General features: G+C 43.0%; 1 protein-coding gene across 1 annotated transcript in view; it reads right to left on the reverse strand.

The window, feature by feature from the left end:
* The window catches only part of DNAH9 (dynein axonemal heavy chain 9), a 371410-nt gene that overhangs the window by 71099 nt on the left and 277820 nt on the right, over nt 1–22491 (reverse strand). Inside the window, exons 57-59 of the mRNA XM_088027042.1 lie at nt 9343–9483; nt 3928–4098; nt 671–793 (exon numbers count right to left, since the gene is read on the reverse strand). Coding sequence (XP_087883168.1) covers nt 671–793; nt 3928–4098; nt 9343–9483 — 435 coding nt within the window. The remainder of the gene's footprint in view (nt 1–670; nt 794–3927; nt 4099–9342; nt 9484–22491) is intronic.

A 22491-nucleotide genomic window follows, 5' to 3' on the forward strand; every position in this document is an offset into this window, starting at 1 on the left:
CGCCCCGCGCTCGTGTGCATGCGCATACATGTACGTTCTTAGGCGGCTTTGTATGCCTTGTACTCTCTCGCAAATAAATAAAATCTTTTTAAAAAATAAACTAAGCTGCACAACATGGCAAGAAAATGGGCTTTGCATTAAATGGGAACAGATACCACCTACCTCCTGGGTGAACGTGAGAAGAAAATGCATTTCGAAGGTGTTCAATAAATGTGAGCTATTATGAACCACTGAGAATCCCAGGCTGGAATGCATCCCCTGCTTGGAGGCTGAGTTGGGACTCACATTGACATGCCTGAACAGAGCCTGGCATCTGTCTGCTTCCTGGAAGCCCTGTTGCAGCACCCCGTGCCAGCCCCAGGGCCTCACAGAGGAGTGCACGTGCCAGCCCTAAGCGCAGGCAGGCGCAAGGCAGGGAAGCTTGCAAGATCTTACCGCTTCCCCACATCCTGGAGGCAGAGCCCTTAACTTGCATGTACCTGCTCCTCTACAGAGCCTTCTCAGCAGGCCCAGGAAGGGTGAGCTCTGCTGTGGGGGGCCAGGTAAAGGCATGCACCTATGTTTAACACAGCTCCCTGCAAGAAACCTCAAAGGAAGCCCTGCTGACTTCATGGGGAAAAACTCTAAGAGATGAGAACCTGACTTATTCCTGGAGGCCTTTCCTACTGACCTTGATGCCTCCCCAGGCCTGATGGGAGAGGAAGCCCACGGGACTGGTGACACCCGTCTGTCCTGGAGATCGAAGCAGGAAATCCAGCTCTGCCGCATCAACTTCCCGGTTCATGAGGAGAATCTGCAATGTAGAAGAATGGTACCACATTTCTTTAGGGGGTGGGAGTCACAGGGTTCTGGAGATCTTGGGGTTGGCACTCAGGGTAATTATTGATTGCTGCTTTGAGCCCTAGAGTTTGCCACCAGTTTTGGTTGTTGAAAGAGGGTGGAGAGTAAGAAATTGGGTATCTCCACCTCACACCAGTCAGAATGGCTAGAATTAACAAGTCAGGGAACGACAGATGTTGGCGGGGATGTGGAGAAAGGGGAACCCTCCTACACTGTTGGTGGGAATGCAAGCTGGTGCAACCCCTCTGGAAAACAGTATGGAGGTTCCTCAAACAGTTGAAAATAGAGCTACCCTACGATCCAGCAATTGCACTACTGGGTATTTACCCCAAAGATACAAATGTAGGGATCCGAAGGGGTACGTGCACCCCAATGTTTATAGCAGCATTGTCCACAATAGCCAAACTGTGGAAAGAGCCAAGATGTCCATCGACAGATGAATGGATAAAGAAGAAGTGGTATATATACACAATGGAATATTATGCAGCCATCAAAAGGAATGAGATCTTGCCATTTGCAACGACATGGATGGAACTGGAGGGTGTTATGCTGAGTGAAATAAGTCAATCAGAGAAAGACATGTATCATATGACCTCGCTGATAGGAGGAATTTTTAACCTCGGGAAACAAACTGAGGGTTGCTAGAGTGGGGGTGGGGTGGGAGGGATGGGGTGGCTGGGTGACAGACATTGGGGAGGGTATGTGCTATGGTGAGCACTGTGAATTGTGCAAGACTGTTGAATCACAGATCTGTACTTCTGAAACAAATAATGCAACATATGTTAAGAAAAAAGAAAAAGAAGAAGATAGCAGGAGGGGAAGAATGAAGGGGAGTAAGTCGGAGGGGGAGACGAACCATGAGAGAGGATGGACTCTGAAAAACAAACTGAGGGTTCTAGAGGGGAAGGGGGGTGGGGGGATGGGTTAGCCTGGTGATGGGTATTAAAGAGGGCACGTTCTGCGTGGAGCACTGGGTGTTATGCACAAACAATGAATCATGGAACACTACATCAAAAACTAATGATGTAATGTATGGTGATTAACATAACAATAAAAATTAAAAAAATATATCATTATCCAGAAAAAAAAAAAAGAAATTGGGTATCTGCGCAAATCACTCCTGGGTGTGTGTGTATTCGCCCCAAATAACTAACCCTAAACCTTGGTTAGCAAGCATTTCGTACATCAGTCCTAAAGGCCACGGAGTACATCTCCGCAATAGAATTAAGAAGATGACACATACAGGGGTGCCTGGGTGGCTCAGTCGTTAAGCGTCTGCCTTTGGCTCAGGTCATGATCTCAGGGTCCTGGGATCGAGCCTCGCATCGGGCTCCCTGCTCCGCGGGAAGCCTGCTTCTCCCTCTCCCACTCCCCCTGCTTGTGTTCCCTCTCTCGCTGTGTCTATCAAAAAAATAAATAAAATCTTTAAAAAAAAAAAAGATGATACGTACAAATGACGTGATTTGAGGAGAATGTCGAAGTCACATGTAGATATACGCAAAACAGAAATGCATACATGAATCAATAATGCAAAAGTTTCCAGAATAGGGGAGTGGCCAGCAAGCAGGGGTGAGGAGATTAATTTGATTAAACCTTCTATATGTAGTTTTGAATTGGGTGTTGGAGAAGCTAAGAGGTGGGACTATCTAGGCAGGGAGGGAAGGTGCTCCGGAGAGGGACTAAGGAGTGGGCAGAGGCTAGGAGGGGGAGTTGGTGAGGAGTGTGCAGCGGAAGGTAGAGTGTGCTCTAGAGCTAATAAATGATTCACACCGAGAGGTGCTTGGGAAATTGTCCAACCCCCTTTAAATGGTGTTCTGTGCTCAGAACAGATGGGAATGCTAAGAAATAATAATGTGGCAAGTTTGAGGAAGAGTTTCTAAGGGAGGAAAAAGGCCTGGTAAAATGAGGTTAAAATATTTATGAGGAGAGAAGAGCGAAAGCTAGGGTTGGAAGCTCCTTGGGGCCTGGGGGCAATGAGTGTCAGGAGGGAAGATGCTGGGGTTCAAGTTCTTTTTTTAAGTAGGCTCCATGCCCAGCATGGAGACCAACGTGGGGCTCAAACTCACAACCCTGAGATCAAGACCTGAGCTGAGATCAAGAATCAGATGCTTAACTGACTGAGCCACCCAGGTGCCCCAAATTAAAAATTTTTTAAAAGTAATCTCTGTGCCCAATGCGGGCTCAAAGTCACAACCCCAAGAGCAAGAGTTGCATGCTCTGCTGACTGAGCCGGCCAGGTGCTCCAAGGTCTTTTTATGATGGCCACACTCATCTGGGCTGGAGAGGGAACACAGAGGGTAAGGGGGAGAAGCCATACTACCACATCCCCGTGCATTCAGGCTTTGCAACATGCAAAAAGAGTCAGCCCAGAAGTGATCATAGACTGTCCGGTGTCTAGAATTGAAAGAGGCCTTCAAGATAATTTAGTGTGTGCTTCCAATTAACTTAGGGAAAAAATTCCCAATCCTAAATGATTAGAGGGATAAATGCAAGAAAATAAAATTTTCTTGGCTTTTTGAAGTTGATAATAAGTGGAAGACAAGGCTTTTCTCATTAACACTGGAAGTTCCTGATGCACCCAAACCCTTGAGAATCAGAGTTCTTAAGGACCTCTTCAAGGCCAAGGCTGCCATGGCTATGGAAAGCATTTGTAACTTCTTATTCCATGGGAAGTTTGGGACATTAAACCCGCATCTCTCAAGGTAAATAAATAATGAGGATGCTGCAAATTTTCTTACAGCATCTCAAAAAGTATCTAGTTATTTGTATGGCCATTGAGTTTCATTGTTTGTGCCAGTTTGGCACAAACTGGTAGGCTGCTGGAAGGCTATGTTGAGGAGGATCTTAGGTAATCCGAGGAAAACAAGAAGTACAACAGTTGATCAGCCATGGCTGCCATGAGTGGGACAATCGTGAGGCAGCACGTGTGCACCATATTGGACCTTCTTGTCCGATGCCTCTGCTTAGAGCCAAACTGTCTTCACATTCTATGGGAAGCGTTATGAAAAGAAGAAACTTTCTTTACACCTGCTGGTTGGGCACTGGAAAATGACCTCTTTTCTAGAAACTTCTTCAATCCACTTTTACCTGAAAGGTAAGCTGAGCAAGATAAGTCAGCTTATCACACTCGAAAAGCCCACGGGTGGTGTACTGGTACACAGAGAAGGTGATGCTGTCTATCAGATTGGTCACGCGCTCCTTGAGGCTCTCATCTGGGGCAGCCTTCTCCACAGCCTTCTGGAAGACGATGCTGAACGCCTGGGGGCAGGAGGTTGGACACTGGTAATTTACACAGATCTCTTTGTATATAGCCAGTAAACTTAACCTGTGAAGAATATTGTAATTTGCCAGCCACAGAAATGTTTTCCCAGCATATCCTGCCAAGAAGGGACCGTGGCAACAAGACAACATGCTATTAGCTTTTTTCTTAGTTTGCTTATATGAATTATTATGTTGCCATGAAGTGGGCAACGCTTTGAGGCATACAGACAAGAGCCTACAGTTTTGACCAGTGAAAAGTAACTATCCAGTAGCCCAAATCATTAAATTAGATCCAGGAAGTTTTGTTGGATAACTACCCGCAAAAAACACAGCCAACAATAACCAGTTGGGATTAATGATCCCAGCCAGTAAATTCCAGATTTCTTGATGGTAGAACCAAAATGTGTTGGACAAATTTGTTGTCTTAAAGGGCCCCCTGTAAACACCCTGGGCACTCAGAATATTTTAAAATAATTATTTTTCCATTTGGGAATGATCAGAATCTCATGTGTTGTATTTCTTCCTATGAACTGTGCATTCATTTGGAGAGTCCACTTACATGTTCCTTATTTCCTGATAGACCCTTCCTTCAATCAGAGAGCAGGGAGCATAGCCTGCTTTGGCTATATCTTCTGAACATGAAGGCTTTCGTATGAAATACCAATTTACATGAGTCAATTTTTCATTATTTTAAAGTATACAGCATTTATAAAAGTAAATATTAGTAATGCTACATTTTGAATGTGATATTTATACAACGCATCAGTAAAGGAAATCGAAATCAAGCTATCATTGGGCCTTTTCAATTCGTGGCTATGCAGATTTCCAGTCTTTCTCTATTTTCCTTTCGTGGCTTCAAAAAGAAAATAAAAAAATTCTTAGGTCTTTCTAACACCAGGTATTGAACCTCAATGGAAATGATATACAATCTGTGTCTCGATATTTCCTCATTTGCAAAATGGGGGGGAATATGAATTCCTCTATTTCATAGTTCCATTGTGTTTCTTGTTACTGAAACCCTTGCAGCCTTCCTTCTTCATTCAGTGTTGAGGACTGCAGCAACATCTTCTGACCACCCTCAACCCAATCCCCTGGGATGTTTCCCTGCACTTGGAAGGCTGGGGATTGGAAGAACAGCTTGGTAGAAGCAGATCTTGCCCTGCAGTTCCACACAGAGCAATCTGAGAAACTTCCCCTTGCAGAGCAGGTCTGTAGAGACCATGTGGGTAGCTTCCCTCTGCCCCCCAGTGGTTAGTGTGGTATTTTTTTCCCCTAAAACTCTTTCTTGAAATGACAGCAATCAGTAAATAATTTCTAGTTACTAAGCTTAAACAAAGTGATTCGCAAGTCAGGAAAAGATCAAAAGAACATTTAAGGACCTAAGTACACTCAGCATTTTTTTTTTAAATTTTTTATTGTTATGTTAATCACCATACATCATTAATTTTTGATGTAGTGTTCCATGATTCATTGTTTGTGCATAACACCCAGTGCTCCAGGCAGAACGTGCCCTCCTTAATACCCATCACCAGGCTAACCCATCCCCCCAACCCCCTCCCCTCTAGAAACCTCAGTTTCTTTTTCAGAGTCCATCGTCTCTCATGGTTCGTCTCCCCCTCCAACTTACTCCCCTTCATTCTTCACCTCCTGCTATCTTCTTTTTTTTTTCCTAACATATATTGGATTATTTGTTTCAGAAGTACAGATCTGTGATTCAACAGTCTTGCACAATTCACAGCGCTCACCATAGTACATACCCTCCCCAATGTCTGTCACCCAGCCACCCCATCCCTCCCACCCCCCACCACTCCAGCAACCCTCAGTTTGTTTCCTGAGGTTAAAAATTCCTCCTATCAGCGAGGTCATATGATACATGTCTTTCTCTGATTGACTTATTTCACTCAGCATAACACCCTCCAGTTCCATCCACCTCGTTGCAAATGGCAAGATCTCATTCCTTTTGATGGCTGCATAATATTCCATTCTGTATATATACCACTTCTTCTTTATCCATTCATCTGTCGATGGACATCTTGGCTCTTTCCACAGTTTGGCTATTGTGGACATTGCTGCTATAAACATCGGGGTGCACGTACCCCTTCGGATCCCCACATTTGTATCTTTGGGGTAAATACCCAGTAGTGCAATTGCTGGATCGTAGGGTAGCTCTATTTTCAACTGTTTGAGGAACCTCCATACTGTTTTCCAGAGTGGTTGCACCAGCTTGCATTCCCACCAACAGTGTAGGAGGGTTCCCCTTTCTCCACATCCCCGCCAGCATCTGTCGTTTCCTGACTTGTTAATTTTAGCCATTCTGACGGGTGTGAGGTTGTATCTCATTGAGGTTTTGATTTGGATTTCCCTGATGCCGAGGGATGTGGAGCACTTTTTCATGTGTCTGTTGGCCATGTGGATGTCTTCTTTGGAAAAATGTCTGTTCATGTCTTCTGCCCATTTCTTGATTGGATTATTTATTCTTTGGGTGTTGAGTTTGATAAGTTCTTTATAGATTTTATATACTAGCCCTTTATCTGATATGTCTTTTGCAAATATTTTCTCCCATTCTGTCGGTTGTCTTTTGGTTTTGTGGACTGTTTCTTTTACACTCAGCATTTTCTTTACACTCCACTAACTCTGGCTTGCTTTTCCTTTTCATCCTAAAAAGGACTCCTTGTCCTGCTCTCACTTCCAGTGTCTGCAGAGCCCGGCACCAGGCTGACTTCCATTTGCACGACCCCTCTTGGAGGTCGTCTGCTGCACACACAGTCTTATGGTAAGTCTTATGTTAAGTCCACCTTGTTGCCCTTCCAGGGCCCTTGTCCATTGCCTTGTACCTTAGATATGTTTCATCTTGTCATTTATCAGATTGTGGGCACACTGAGATCAGGTCTCAGCAACTTTCTTCTCTTCCCTAGAATCCAGCCCAGCTCTTCATGTATGGAAGTCACTGGAAAGATCTGTTAATGAATGACTGTGTCACACTAGTGCCCTGAAGAGCTTAGGCAGAGCATGAGAGATGCTCCAGACCAGGGATCTCAAACTCAAATGCCTCCAGGGACTGGGTGTGTAAGACCAAATTGGGAGGGGGGGAAAGAACATGGTCACAGGGAGGCACAAGCCCATCTGGGAGCAGCCATCCCTTAGCTCTGGCAAATACGTGCCCTGCGTGGAGCGCAAGCTCAGTGTTGCCAAATCTTACACGCTTTCATGGGAAGCCAGAAATTTGGGTTTGTATGAAATCTCCTCACTTTTAAATCTTCACACCCAAGAAAGGTATATGAAAAGCCCTCTGAAAACAGGTCAACAGGCCTTCAGCTCTGTGCTCTTTGCTTCTACGTGATTCTTCCCTTCCCTGTCTCTTTGAGAAACCTCATTCCTGCAGCTGGGTCCCACAGGGAACCTCAGAAAGGTGCTGTCCTTCTCAGGACACCCTGAGCACCTGGCAAGTGAAGTCTCATTAACCCCTCTCCTTGCCTTGGGCTGAGTTTTGAAGAAAAATGACAATCACATGGGTTTCATCTTAACCATGTTATGAACTTCCAAGCTTGTTCACGACTGGCTCTTGAAGAGTTTTTGCTTGTATGAAAGCAAATAGACACATGTGAATATATTCCTGCTCAAAACAATTTAGAGGACTGGGATGTGCGGCCCCTGCTCTGAGAATGCCTCTCCTTTCTCTGGAACAACAAATATCGAGTCCAACCTCAGACCAAAGCCAAGACCACAGAGACTCCTGTGGCTGGTTTTTCGTCAAATCACACAAGGCTTCGAAGTGTACTGTTGTTTTGGTGCCTCTGAAGACATTTCATCGCCTTATCATTAAGCATTTAAATATGAGTTCAATGACCAAGCTGGTTGGCGATTCTTAACAACAGTATGGGGCCCCAAAATGCCCTCCTCCCCCAAATAGCACTTCCAATGATGAAACAAGCCTCTACCAGGATGCTATTGCTGCAAAACAACTTACAACATCTTTGGGAACACATATTTTCATGGGTTTCATTTAATTTCTTTTCAACTACTCTCAGAACTAGGGAGCAATCTTGCAGTTATGAGGCTTATCATGCTAATTTTCATACTGTCTTAAAATATTTCATAATTCTTTCATCTGTTGCTTTGACCTGAATACAAGGTTAAGTATTTCTTTTAAAAACATAAAATATTATTAATTTTTTAGAGGGGTGGGAGGGGCAGAGGGAGAGAGAGAGCATCTTAAGCAGGTTCCACACCCAGCGTGGAGCCTCGTGTGGGACTCGATCTCATGACCCTGAGATTATGACCTGAGCTGAAATCAAGAGTCAGATGCTTAACTGGCTGAGCCACCCAGGTGCCCCAAACCATAAAATATTATAAACACATTTCATGTAATCTGCAGAGACCCTGAGTTGAGGGAAGGGGACATGGAAATGGTTAAACGCCACCTGCAATTTAATGAGCTCCAGGTCCTGGAGACATTCTGATTTCTCACCGGCTCACCTCCATCCCCACAGCGTGGCCCCCCATATGGCAGTTTACCTTCCCAGAGTAAGCTGTGTGCTCTGAGTGTGTGTATGAGGGTGTAAGTGTGTGTGTCTCTCCTCCGTTAAGTCAAACAAGGAGGTTGTTCAGAAATACCCCACTACCCCTGTTGCCACTTCAACTGTGGTATTTCCGTGAATACCCTAGGGGAGAAAGATAGACTTTTAGCGACTTGCTTAAAATTTATAGGGCTTTATTTTTTCATTAGTAAGTTAAGTTTAGTCAGCACTTACAATTTGCTAACGTCTTTGGTTTAGAAATATTTCAGCAACCATAAAGCAGTAGCTTTGAGGATATTAGGGTAATAAGACAAGTCACTTAAGGATGGGCTGCGATTATTGCCTGCTTTGGTCTTTAACTGGTATGAATGACATGCACCTTTGGTTGTCCCTCTATCATATTTTAAGATCTTTGGGGGCAGGGGTCACTTCTGATATTTCTTGGTCCTCCTCCCCGCAATCAGTAAGCTCAGCACCCACCACGTCATCTGTGCTCACTGAGTGAGTCAGCCATCTTCTGTTCCAGCCGAAGTAACCCGTGAGTCCTGAATGACCCAATTAAAGAGATGAAGATTGTAATGCTGGTCTGAAGGCACTGTAGCTGTCTTCCCAGACTTGATCTGGAAGACCTGCCCTAGCTAATGAAGCCCACAGATAAGCTCTCACAGAGAGTTGTGGTGGCTATATTACGATGATTATGCAAAAAACTGCAGGTGTAAGTCACCTTGAGAGAAAACTGGTACATCGGGTGGATCTTGCTGAGGTCATTCATGATGAAGTAGAGCAGAGAGGCTCGGGCAGCTGCTGGCCGGTAGTGCTCTCGGGCCTCATTGATTTTCACTTCTGTCACCTTGGCCTCTTGGACCTGTTAAGGAGGGAAACAGTGGTCCATTGTTCTAACCAACCCATCAGCCTGGCCTCTCTGTGTCAATAGACGTGTCTATGTGCGGAGGGAGGGATGGGTCTGGGTGGGGATGGCAGCCAGAAGGTTAGGAAGCTGCCATGTTAATTAATTAATTAATTAATTAATATTTTGGAGAAAGAGAACACACATGTGCTTGTGCATATGTGCATGGGGGAAGGGGCAGAAGGAGAGAGAGAATCTTAAGCAGGCTCCACACCCAGTGTGGAGCCTGACGTGGGGCTCAATCTCATGACCCTGGGATCATGACCTGAGCCGAAATCGAGAGTTGGACCCTTAACTGACTGAGCCACCCAAGTGCTCCATGCTGTGGTATTTTTTTAGTAGTGCTTCAGTGAGAAAGGAGGCGACATACTCCATCTTTCATGAGGGTGAGAGTGCTAGCTCTTCCAGCTGGGAAGTGTGGGCCATGCAAGCTTCTGAGCTCCATTTCAAATGAGAAAGATTTCATGGAAAAAATATATATAACTTGAAAATAAATAAACTTATGTATGTATGTATGTGTATATATATATATATATTTACATATATAGTACTTGAAAACAAACCAGAATTCCAGGCAGTGAAAATCCAGTGAAGAGAGGAAGAAAAGATGGTGGAGGAGTAGGGGACCCTATTTCAACTGGTCCCCGGAATTGAGCTGGATATCTACCAGACCACTCTGAGCACCCATGAAACCAGCCTGAGATGTAAGAAGATCTGGATCTCTACAAACAGAATATCGCAGGCGGTTGGTTTTGAGGTACGAAGCGGGGAGCCCTGATTCCGGGGGCAGATTTTGGAGGATAAACGGCAGGGGGAGGGAGCCTGTCCGTGGGGATCCTCCACCGCCAGTGAGCGACAGCCTTGAGTGCTGGCGACAGGGCACAGACTCACAGACCGGTAGCAGAACTGAAGAACTTTGGGGCAGCCCCCAGGATGGAAACCCAGAGTGGAGGGGTCATGCGTGCGATCTGGGAGTGGCTGGCGGTTTTAGAAGCACAAAGGGTAGAGACGTGCCCCAACCTGGAGGCAGGACTGGGGGCGCTGCAGAGGGGCGCACAACCCAGGACACTGCAGTTTATAGCAGTATGGACAGAAACGGAGACAGTGTGGCCTGGAGAGCTCACTGAAGAACAGACTGCAATCTGCTCTGAGACAGAGGGCTGGACATGGTCTCTTCTGCTCTGACTTGGGGAAGAGATGCAGAAAGCTGCCAGGGAAAGCTGCCAGAGAACAAAAGCCCCCAAAACTGATTCCCGCTGAACCCAGCCCCTGCCACAGGTGGGCAGGGCAACTCCGCCCAAACAGGGTTGCCTGAGTCACAGTGCGGCAGGCCCCTCCCCCAGAAGACAGGCTGGGAAAACAAGAGGCCAGCAACCCTAAGGTCCCAAGAAAACAGGTGCATCTTGCTTGGGTTCTGGTCAATAATTTGGACTCTATACATTCCCTCAAACACCCATCAACAGAATGACTAGGAGGAGGAGCCGCCAAAATAGAAGACTCAAAGATTATGACTTAGGCTGCAGATTTAGAAATGCATGCAGATATAACCAAGATGTCAGAGATGGAATTCAGGCTAGCAATTGTGAAGACAATGGCTAGAATGGAGAAATCAATTAATGGCAACATAGAGTCTCTAAGGGCAGAAATGAAAGCTGAATGGCAGAACTTAAAAGTGCTATCAATGAGATAGCCTTGATCCAATCTAGATCCAATCCAATCTAGATAATCTAACAGCTAGGGTAAGTGAGGCAGAAGAACGAATAAGTGACCTGGAAGACAATTTAATAGATAAAAAGGGAAAAGAGGAGGCCAGGGAAAAACAACTCAGAATCCATGAAAATAGAATCAGAGAAATAAGTGACACCATGAAGCATTCCAATGTCAGAATAATTGGAATCCCGGAGGGAGTGGAGAGAGAGAGAGGACTAGAAGATGTATTTGAGCAAATCGTAGCTGAGAACTTCCCTAATCTGGGGAATGAAACAAACATTTGCATCCTAGAGGCAGAGAGGACCCCTCCCAAGATCAAGGAAAACAGCCCAACACCCTGGCATGTAATAGTAAAACTCACAAATCTTAGAACAAAGGAAACCATCTTAAGGGCAGTTAGGGGGAAGAGATTCCTTTTGTACAGAGGGAGGAACATCAGAATAATGTCAGACCTATCCACAGAGACCTGGGCAAGCCAGAAAGGCCTGGCAAGACATATTCAGGATACTAAATGAGAAGAACATGCAGCCAAGAATACTTTATCTGGCAAGGCTGTCATTTAGAATGGATGGAGAGATGCAGAGCTTCACAACCAGCAGAAACTGAAAGAATATGTGACCACTAAGCCGGCCCTGCAAGAAATATTAAGGGGGGTTCTATAAAAGGAGAAAGACCCCAAGAGTGATATACAACAGAAATTTACAGGGACAATCTATAAAAACAACACCTTCACACGCAACATGATGACAATTAATTCATATCTTTCAATAATCACTGTCAACATGAACGGCCTAAATGCTCCCATAAAACAGCACAGGGTTGCAGACTGGGTAAAAAGACAGGACCCATCCATATGCTGTCTACAAGAGACTCATTTTGAACCTAAAGATACATCCAGACTGAAAGTGAAGGGATGGAGATCCATCTTCCATACCAGCAGATCTCAAAAGAAAGCTGGGGTACCAATTCTTGTATCAGACAAATTAGATTTTAAACTAAAGTCTGTAATTAGAGACACAGAAGGACACTATATCGTTCTTAAAGGGTCTATCCAACAAGAAGATCTAACAATTATAAATATCTATGCCCCCAACATGGGAGCAGCCATCTACATAAGCCAACTGTTAGCCAAAATGAAGAGTCATATTGATAACAATACGTTAATTGTAGGAGACCTCAATACTCCACTCTCGGCAATGGACAGATCATCTAAGCAGAAAATCAACAAGGAAACAAGAGCTTTGAATGATACACTGGACCAGATGGACCTCATAGATATATACAGAACATTCCACCCTAAAACAACAGAATACTCATTCTTCTCGAGCGCACATGGAACTTTCTCCAGAACAGACCACGTACTGGACCACAAATCAGGTCTCAACTGATACCAAAAGATGGAGATTATTTCCTGCATATTCTCAGACCACAATGCTTTAAAACTGGAACTCAATCACAAGAAAAAATTTGGCAGAAATTCAAACACTTGGAAGCTAAAGACCACTCTGCTCAAGAATGTTTGGGTCAACCAGGAAATCAAAGAACTTAAACAATTCACGGAAATCAATGAGAATGAAAACACATTGGTCCAAAACCTATGGGATACTGCAAAGGCAGTCCTAAGGGGGAAATACATAGCCATCCAAGCCTCACTCAAAAAAATAGAAAAATCCCGAATTCACCAACTAACTCTACACCTTAAAGAACTCGAGGGAAAGCAAAAAACAATGCCTAAGCCATGCATTAGAAGAGAAATAATAAAAATTAGAGCAGAGATCAGTGAATTAGAAACCAGAAACACAGTAGATCAGATCAACAAAACTAGAAGTGGTTCTTTGAAAGAATTAATAAGATCGATAAACCACTGGCCAGACTTATCCAAAAGAAAAGAGAAAGGACCCAAATTAATAAAGTTACGAATGAAAGGGAAGAGATCACGACTAACACCAAGGAAATAGAAACAATTATTAGAAATTATTATCAACAACTATATGCCAATAAATTAAGCAACCTGGCAGAAATGGACGCCTTCCTGGAAACCTATAAGCTGCCAAGACTGAAACAAGAAGAAATTGACAACCTGAATAGGCCAATAACCAGTAACGAGATTGAAGCAGCGATCAAAAACCTCCCAAAAAACAAGAGTTTAGGGCCTGATGGATTCCCTGGGGAATTCTACCAAACATTCAAAGAAAAAATAATACCTATTCTACTGAAGCTGTTTCAAAAAATAGAAACAGAAGGAAAACTTCCAAACTCATTCTATGAGGCCAGCATTACCTTATTCCCCAAACCAGGCAAAGACCCCATCAAAAAGGAGAATTTCAGACCAATATCCCTGAGGAATATGGATTCCAAATCCTCAACAAAGTCCTAGCTAATAGGATCCAACAATACATTAAAAGGATCATCCACCACGACCAAGTGGGATTTATCCCTGGGATGCAAGGGTGGTTCAACATTCGCAAATCAATCAATGTGATAGATCACATTAATAAGAGGAGGGAGAAGAACCATATGGTCCTCTCAATTGATGCAGAAAAAGCATTTGACAAAATACAACATCCTTTCCTGATTAAAACTCTTCAGAGTATAGGGATAGAGGGAACATTCCTCAAGTTCATAAAATCTATCTATGAAAAACCCACAGCAAATATCATCCTCAGTGGGGAAAAGCTGAGAGCCTTTCCCTTAAGATCAGGAACACGTCAAGGATGCCCACTCTCACCACTACTGTTCAACATAGTACTAGAAGTCCTAGCAACAGCAATCAGACAACAAAAAGAAATAAACAGTATTCGAATTGGCAAAGAAGAAGTCAAACTCTCTTTTCGCAGATGACGTGATACTTTGTGTGGAAAACCCAAAAGACTCCACCCCCAAATTACTAGAACCCATACAGCAATTCAGTAATGTGGCAGGATACAAAATCAATGCACGGAAATCAGTTGCTTTCTCATACACTAAGAACGCAACTGCAGAAAGAGAAATTAGAGAAACGATTCCACTTACAATAGCACCAAAACCCATAAGATACCTCGGAATAAACCTAACTAAAGAGGTAAAGGATCTATACTCTAGGAACTACAGAACACTCATGAAAGAAATTGAAGACGACACAAAAAGATGGAAAAATATTCCATGCTCATGGATCGGAAGAATAAACATTGTTAAAATGTCTATGCAATCTACACCTTCAATGCCATCCCGATCAAAATTCCAATGACATTTTTCAAGGTGCTAGAATAAACAATCCTAAAATTTGTATGGAATCAGAAAAGACCCGAATTGCCAAGGAAATGCTGAAAAAGAAAAACAAAGCGGGGGCATCAAGTTGCCCGATTTCAAGCTATATTACAAAGCTGTCATCATCAAGACAGTATGGTACTGGCACAAAAACAGACATATAGACCAATGGAACAGAATAGAGAACCCAGATATGGACCCTCAACTCTATGGTCAAATAATCTTCAACAAAGCAGGAAAAAACATGCAATGGAAAAAAGACAGTCTCTTCAATAAGTGGTGCTGGGAAAATTGGACAGCCACATGCAGAAGAATGAAACTCGACCATTCTCTAGCACCATACTCAAAGATAAACTCAAAATGGATGAAAGACCTCAATGTGAGACAGGAATCCATCAAAATCCTAGAGGAGAACATAGGCAGTAACCTCTTTGACATCGGCCACAGCAACTTCTTTCAAGATACATCTCCAAAAACTAGTGAAACAGAAGCAAAAATGAACTTTTGGGACTTCATCAAGATAAAAAGCTTCTGCACAGCAAAGGAAACAGTCAACAAAACAAAGAGGCAACCCACAGAATGGGAGAAGATATTTGCAAATGACACTACAGATAAAGGGCTGGTATCCAAGATCTATAAAGAACTTCTCAAACTCAACACCCAAAAAACAAATAATCAAGTCAAAAAATGGGCAAAAGACATGAAAAGACACTTCTCTGAAGAAGACATACCAATGGCTAACAGACACATGAAAAAATGTTCATCATCATTAGCCATCAGGGAAATTCAAATCAAAACCACATTGAGATACCACCTTACACCAGTTAGAATGGCAAAAATGGACAGGGAAAGAAACAACAAATGTTGGAGAGGTTGTGGAGAAAGGGGAACCCTCTTACACTGTTGGTGGGAATGCAAGTTGGGACAGCCACTTTGGAAAACAGTGTGGAGGCTCCTCAAAAATTTAAAAATAGAGCTACCCTATGACCTAGCAATTGCACTCCTGGGTCTTTACCCCAAAGACACAGATGTAGTAAAAAGAAGGGCCATATGCACCCCAATGTTCATAGCAGCAATGTCCGCAATAGCCAAACTGCGGAAAGAGCCAAGATGCCCTTCAACAGATGAATGGATAAAGAAGATGTGGTCCATATATACAATGGAATATTACTCAGCTGTCAGAAAGGATGAATACCCAACTTTTACGTCGACATGGATGGGACTGGAGGAGATTATGCTAAGTGAAATAAGTCAAGCAGAGAAAGTCAATTATCATATGGTTTCACTTATTTGTTGAACATAAGGAATAGCGTCGAGGACATTCGGAGAAGGAAGGGAAAACTGAAGGGAGGGAAATCGGAGGGAGAGATGAACCATGAGAGACTATGGACTCTGAGAAACAAACAGGGTTCTAGAGGGGCGGGGAGAAGGGGGATTGGGGATTGGTAAGCCCGGTGATGGGTATTAAGGAGGGCACGGACTGCATGGAGCACTGGGTGTTATACGAAAACAATGCATCGTGGATCACCACATCCAAAACTAATGATGTACTGTATGGTGACTAACATAACATAATAAAATTTAAAAAAAAAAGAAAATCCAGAGAAAACAGCATAATAGAAATTTCTGTTTTAATTTTTATGAAAGAGTTAATGTGTAAATTCACAAAGAGGATCTCTTTCGTTCTTTTTTTTTTTAACAAAAATGTAATTCCAGCGTAGTAACATTCAGGGCATATTAGTTTCAGGTTACAATATAGTGATTCCACAACTTTATATATCACCCAGTGCTCATCATGAGAAGTGTACTCTTAATCCCCATCAACTATTTCACCCATCCCCCTACCCACCTCACCTCTGATGACCATCAGTGATTTCTCTAGAGTTAAGAGACTGTTTTTGAGTCTTCTTTTTTCTTTGTTCGTTTGTTTCTTAAACTCCACATATGAGTGAGATCATATAGTATTTGTCTTCATCTGACTATTTCACTTAGCATTAAAGTCGCTAAATCCGAAGGGCACAGCAAGATGGTGGAGGAGTAGGAGACCTGGATTTCGTCTGGTCTCAGGAATTGAGCTGAATAGGGATCAAACCATTCTGAACACCTACGAACTCAACAGGAGACCGAAGAAGAGAGTAGCAACAACTCTCTGAACAGAGAAGCAACCACTTACTGGAAGGTAGGACGTGCGGGGAAGTGAATCCGAGAAGCGATCGGGAGGACAGACGGCAGGGGAGGGGGCCTCTGGCGGCCGCTTCTGGCAAGTGCTAGAGCCGCGGAGCACAAAATCAGAACTTTTAGAAGTCAGCTCCACTGAGGGACGTCGCTCCAGTGGCTAAGCGGGGGGTGGAACCCTCGCGGGACAGTGTGGTCTCAGGACCCTCGGGGTCACAGAAAGACCAGGGGTGCCTGAGGGCAGCAGAGCTCCCAGGTATCAGAGCGGGGAAGCCGGCTGCAGAGACGGAGCCAAGGCGCGGGCTCTCAGCTCGGGGTGGCCATAAACTGTGATCGGTGACAGTCGGGCCACTGCTCCTCCAGCAGGGACCCAACAAGCAGCAGAGCCGGGGAGACTCCCCTCCCTCCCCCGGGAGAAGCAGCGCGGGAGCGCACGGCGGGGATCTGCTGGGTTTGGAGACTCCACACGGGGTCGGGTGCCAGAGATAGAAACGCTCGGTCACAGGCCGAGTGTGAGGGTGAGCACGGAGTGCGGCCGGACACCGGGGACACGGGAGTGATTGACTGCTTTTCTCCGGGGGTGCACTGAGGAGCGGGGCCCCGAGTTCTCAGCTCCTCTGGGTGTAGATTGGGAGGCCACCATTTTCACCCTGGTCCTCCAAAGCTGTACCAAGAGCTTGCAGGGAACAAAAGCTCCCGAGAGCAAACCCGAGCAGCTTGCTTAGCCCGGACTCACAAGGTTGGGGCAATTCCGCCTCCGGCAAAGACATTTGGGAACCACGGCAACAGGCCCCTCCCCCAGAAGATCAGCAGGAACAGCCAGCAAGCCAAGACCAAGTTTACCGATCAAGGAGAACGGCAGAAATCCAGCGCTAGGGGAATACAGCACATAGAATTCATGGCTTTTTTTTTACCATGATTCATTAGTTTTTCAAAGTTAATTTTTTTAACTGTTTTTTTTTAATTTTTCTTTTCCCCTTTTTCAACCAAAATCTTATCAATCCCTTCTTTAAAAAAACATTTTTTATTTTTCATTTTTAGAGTCATATTTTATCCCTTCATAGTAGTTACCCTTATTTTTGGCATTTATATGTAAGTCGTTCTCTCTTTAAAATTTTAAGATACAGTTTCTTCTAACAGATCAAAATACACCCTAAATCACTAGTGTATGGCTTTGTTCTAGTCTCCTGCCTGATCACATTCTCTCCCTATTTTTTCAAATCTTCTTACTTTTTTCAAACAACTTCTTATCAATTCCTTTTATAAAATCTTTTATAATTTTCATCTCTACAGTCATCTTCCATCCCTTTATTGTATCAACCCTTGTTTTGTACATATATAAGTCTTTCTTCCATTAAAGTTTTAGGAGGCACTTTTTTCTAACAGACCAAAATACGCCCAAAATCTAGTGTGTGGCACTGATCTATGCACTAGCCTGATCATATCTGATCACATTCTCTTTTTTTTGGATTGTTCTGCTTTTATTTTTATCTTTTTCTTTTGTTTATCTTTCTCTTTCTTTTTTCTTTCTTTCCCTTTCTTTTCCCCTGGTTTCAGGTCTTTTCTGATTTGTACAGAGTATATTTGCTGGGGACGTTGTTAACCTGTTAGCATTTTGTTCTCTCATTCATCTATTCTCCTCTGGACAAAATGACAAGACAAAAAAAAATCACCTCAGCAAAAAGAACAAGAGGTAGTACCATCAGACAGGGACCTACTCAATACGGACATTAGTATGATGTCGGACCTAGAGTTCAGAATCATGACTTTAAAGATACTAGCTGGGCTTGAAAAAAGCGTGGAAGTTATTAGAGAAACCCTTTCTGGAGAAATAAAAAATTAAATCTAACCAAGTCGAAATCAAAAAGGCTATTAATGAGGTGCAATAAAAAATGGGGGCACTAACTGCTAGGATAAATGAGGCAGAAGAGAGAATCAATGATATAGAAGACCAAATGATGGAAAATAAAGCGGCTGAGAAAAAGAGAGAGAAACAACTACAGGATCACGAGGGCAGAATTCGAGAGATGAGCAATATGATAAGACGAAACAACATTAGAAAAATTGGGATCCCAGAAGAAGAAGAAAGAGAGAGGGGCAGAAGGTATATTGGAGCAAATAATAGCAGAGAACTTCCCTAATGTGGGGAAGGAAACAGGCATCAAAATCCAGGAGGCACAGAGAACCCCTCTCAAAATCAATAAAAATAGGTCAACACCCGACATCTAATAGTAAAACTTACGAGTTTCAGAGACAAAGAGAAAATCCCGAAGCAGCTCGGGAGAAGAGATATGTAACCTATAATGGTAGAAACATTAGATTGGCAACAGACCTATCCACAAAGACCTGGCAGGCCAGAAAGGACTGGCATGAGATCTTCAGAGCACTAAACGAGAAAAATCTGCAGCCAAGAATACTATATCCAGCTAGGCTGTCATTGAAAATAGGAGAGAGAAAAATCTTCCAGGACAAACAAAACCCAAAGGAATTTGCAAACATGAAACCAGCCCTGCAAGAAATATTGAAAGGGGTCCTCTAAGCAAAGAGAGAGCCTAAAAGCAGCATAGATCAGAAAGGAACGCAAACAATATACAGTAACATCACCTACAGACAACACCATGGCACTAAATTCATACCTTTCAATAGTTACCCTGAATGTAAATGGGCTAAATGCCCCAATCCAAAGACACAGGCTATCAGATTGGATTAAAAAACAAGACCCATCAATATGCTGTCTGCAGGAGACTCATTTTAGACCCAAAGACACCCCCAGATTGAAAGAGAGGAGGTGGAAAACCATTTACCATGCTAATGGACACCAAAAGAAAGCTGGGGTGGCAATCCTTATATCAGGCAAATTAGATGTTAAAACCAAGACTGTAGTAAGAGATGAAGAAGGACACTATATCCTACTTAAAGGGTTGATCCAACAAGATCTAACAATCGTATATATCTATGCCCCTAACATGGGAGCAGCCAATTTTATAAGGCAATTAATAACAAAAGCAAAGAAACACATTGACAACAATACAATAATAGTGGGGGACTTTAACACCCCCCACACTGAAATGGACAGATCATCTAAGCAAAAGATCAACAAGGAAATAAAGACTTTAAATGACACACTGGACCAAATGGACTTCACAGACATATTCAGAGCATTCCATCCCAAAGCAACGGAATACACATTCCTCTCTAGTGCCCATGGAACATTCTCCAGAATTGAGCACATCCTAGGTCACAAATCAGCTCTCAACCGGTACCAAAAGATTGGGATTATTCCCTGCATATTTTCAGACCACAATGCTTTGAACCCAGAACTCAATCACAAGAGGAAAGTCGAAAAGGACTCAAATACATGGAGGCTAAAGAGCATCCTACTAAAGAATGAATGGGTCAACCAGGAAATTAAAGAAGAATTAAAAAAAATTCATGGAAACCAATGAAAATGAAAACACAACTGTTCAAAATCTTTGGGATACAGCAAAGGCAGTCCTGAGAGGAAAGTATATGGCAATACAAGCCTTTCTCAAGAAACAAGAAAGGTCTCAAATATACAACCTAACCCTACACCTAAAGGAGCTGGAGAAAGAACAGCAAATAAAGCCTAAACCCAGCAGGAGAAGAGAAATCATAAAGATCAGAGCAGAAATCAATGAACTAGAAACCAAAAGAATTGTAGAACAGATCAACGAAACTAGGAGCTGGTTCTTTGAAAGAATTAACAAGATTGATCAATCCCTGGCCAGACTTATCAAAAAGAAAAGAGAAATGACCCAAATCAACAAAATCATGAATGAAAGAGGAGAGATCACCACCAACACCAAAGAAATACAAACAATTATAAGAACATATTATGAGCAACTCTATGCCAGCAAATTAGATAACCTGGAAGAAATGGGTGCATTCCTAGAGATGTATCAACTACCAAAACTGAACCAGGAAGAAATAGAAAACCTGAACAGACCTATAACCACTAAGGAAATTGAAGCAGTCATCAAAAATCTCCCAACAAACAAAAGCCCAGGGCTTCCCAGGGGAATTCTATCAGACATTAAAAGAAGAATTAATACCTATTCCCCTGAAACTGTTCCAAAAAACAGAAATGGAAGGAAAACTTCCAAACTCATTTTATGAGGCCACCATTACCTTGATCCCCAAACCAGACAAAGACCCCATCAAAAAGGAGAATGACAGACCAATATCCTTGATGAACATGGATGCAAAAATTCTCACCAAAATACTAGCCAATAGGATCCAACAGTACATTAAAAGGATTCTTCACCAGGACCAAGTGGGATTTATCCCTGGGCTGCAAGGCTGGGTCAACATCCGCAAATCAATCAACGTGATACAATACATTAACAAAAGAAAGAACAAGAATCATATGATCCTCTGAATAGATGCAGAAAAAGCATTTGACAAAGTACAGCATCCTTTCTTGATCAAAACACTTTAGAGTATAGGGATAGAGGGTACATACCTCAATATCATAAGAGCCATCTATGAAAAACCTACAGCGAATATCATTCTCAATGGGGAAAAGCTGAGAGCTTTTCCCCTAAGGTCAAGAACACGGCAGGGATGTCCACTCTCACCACTGCTATTCAACATAGTATTAGAAGTCCTAGCCACAGCAATCAGACAACAAAAAGAAATCAAAGGCATCCAAATCGGCAAGGAAGAAGTCAAACTCTCACTCTTTGCAGATGATATGATACTGTATGTGGAAAACCCAAAAGACTCCACCCCAAAACTGCCAGAACTCATACAGGCATTCAGTAAAGTCGCAGGATATAAAATCAATGCACAGAGATCAGTGGCATTCCTATACACCAACAACAAGACAGAAGAGAGACAAATCAAGGAGTCGATCCCATTTACAATTGCACCCCAAACCATAAGATACCTAGGAATAAATTTAAGCAAAGAGGCAAAGGATCTGTACTCAGAAAACTATAAAATACTCATGAAAGAAATTGAGGAAGACACAAAGAAATGGAAAAACGTTCCATGCTCATGGATTGGAAGAACAAACACTGTGAAGATGTCAGTGCGACCTAGAGCAATCTACACATTCAATGCAATCCCCATCAAAATACCACCCACTTTTTTCAAAGAAATGGAACAAAGAATCCTAAAATTTGTATGGAACCAGAAGAGACCCCGAATAGCCAGAGGAATGTTGAAAAAGAAAAGCAAAGCTCGCGGCATCACAATTCCGGACTTCCAGCTCTATTACAAAGCTGTCATCAGCAAGACAGTATGGTACTGGCACAAAAACAGACACATAGATCAATGGAACAGAATCGAGAGCCCAGAAATGGCCCCTCAACTCTATGGTCAACTCATCTTTGACAAAGCAGGAAAGAATGTCCAATGGAAAAAAGGCAGTTTCTTCAACAAATGGTGTTGGGAAAATTGGACAGCCACATGCAGAAGAATGAAACTGGACCATTTCCTTACACCACACACAAAAATAGACCCCAAATGGTTGAAAGACCTAAACCTGAGACAGGAGTCCATCAACATCCTAAGGGAGAACACAGGCAGCATCCTCTTTGACCTCAGCCGCAGCAACTTCTTCCGAGAAACATCGCCAAAGGCAAGGGAAGCAAGGGCAAAAATGAACTATTGGGATTTCATCAATATAAAAAGCTTTTGCACAGCAAAAGAAACAGTCCACAAAACCAAAAGCAACCGACAGAATGGGAGAAAAAATATTTGCAAATGACATATCAGATAAAGGGCTAGTATATAAAATCTATAAAGAACTTATCAAACTCAACACCCAAAGAACAAATAATCCAATCAAGAAATGGGCAGAAGACATGA

This window comes from Eumetopias jubatus, unplaced genomic scaffold (assembly GCF_037043125.1).
Source record: "Eumetopias jubatus isolate StellerSeaLion01/CBP00866 unplaced genomic scaffold, mEumJub1_p1.0 scaffold_10, whole genome shotgun sequence".
NCBI lineage: Eukaryota > Metazoa > Chordata > Mammalia > Carnivora > Otariidae > Eumetopias > Eumetopias jubatus.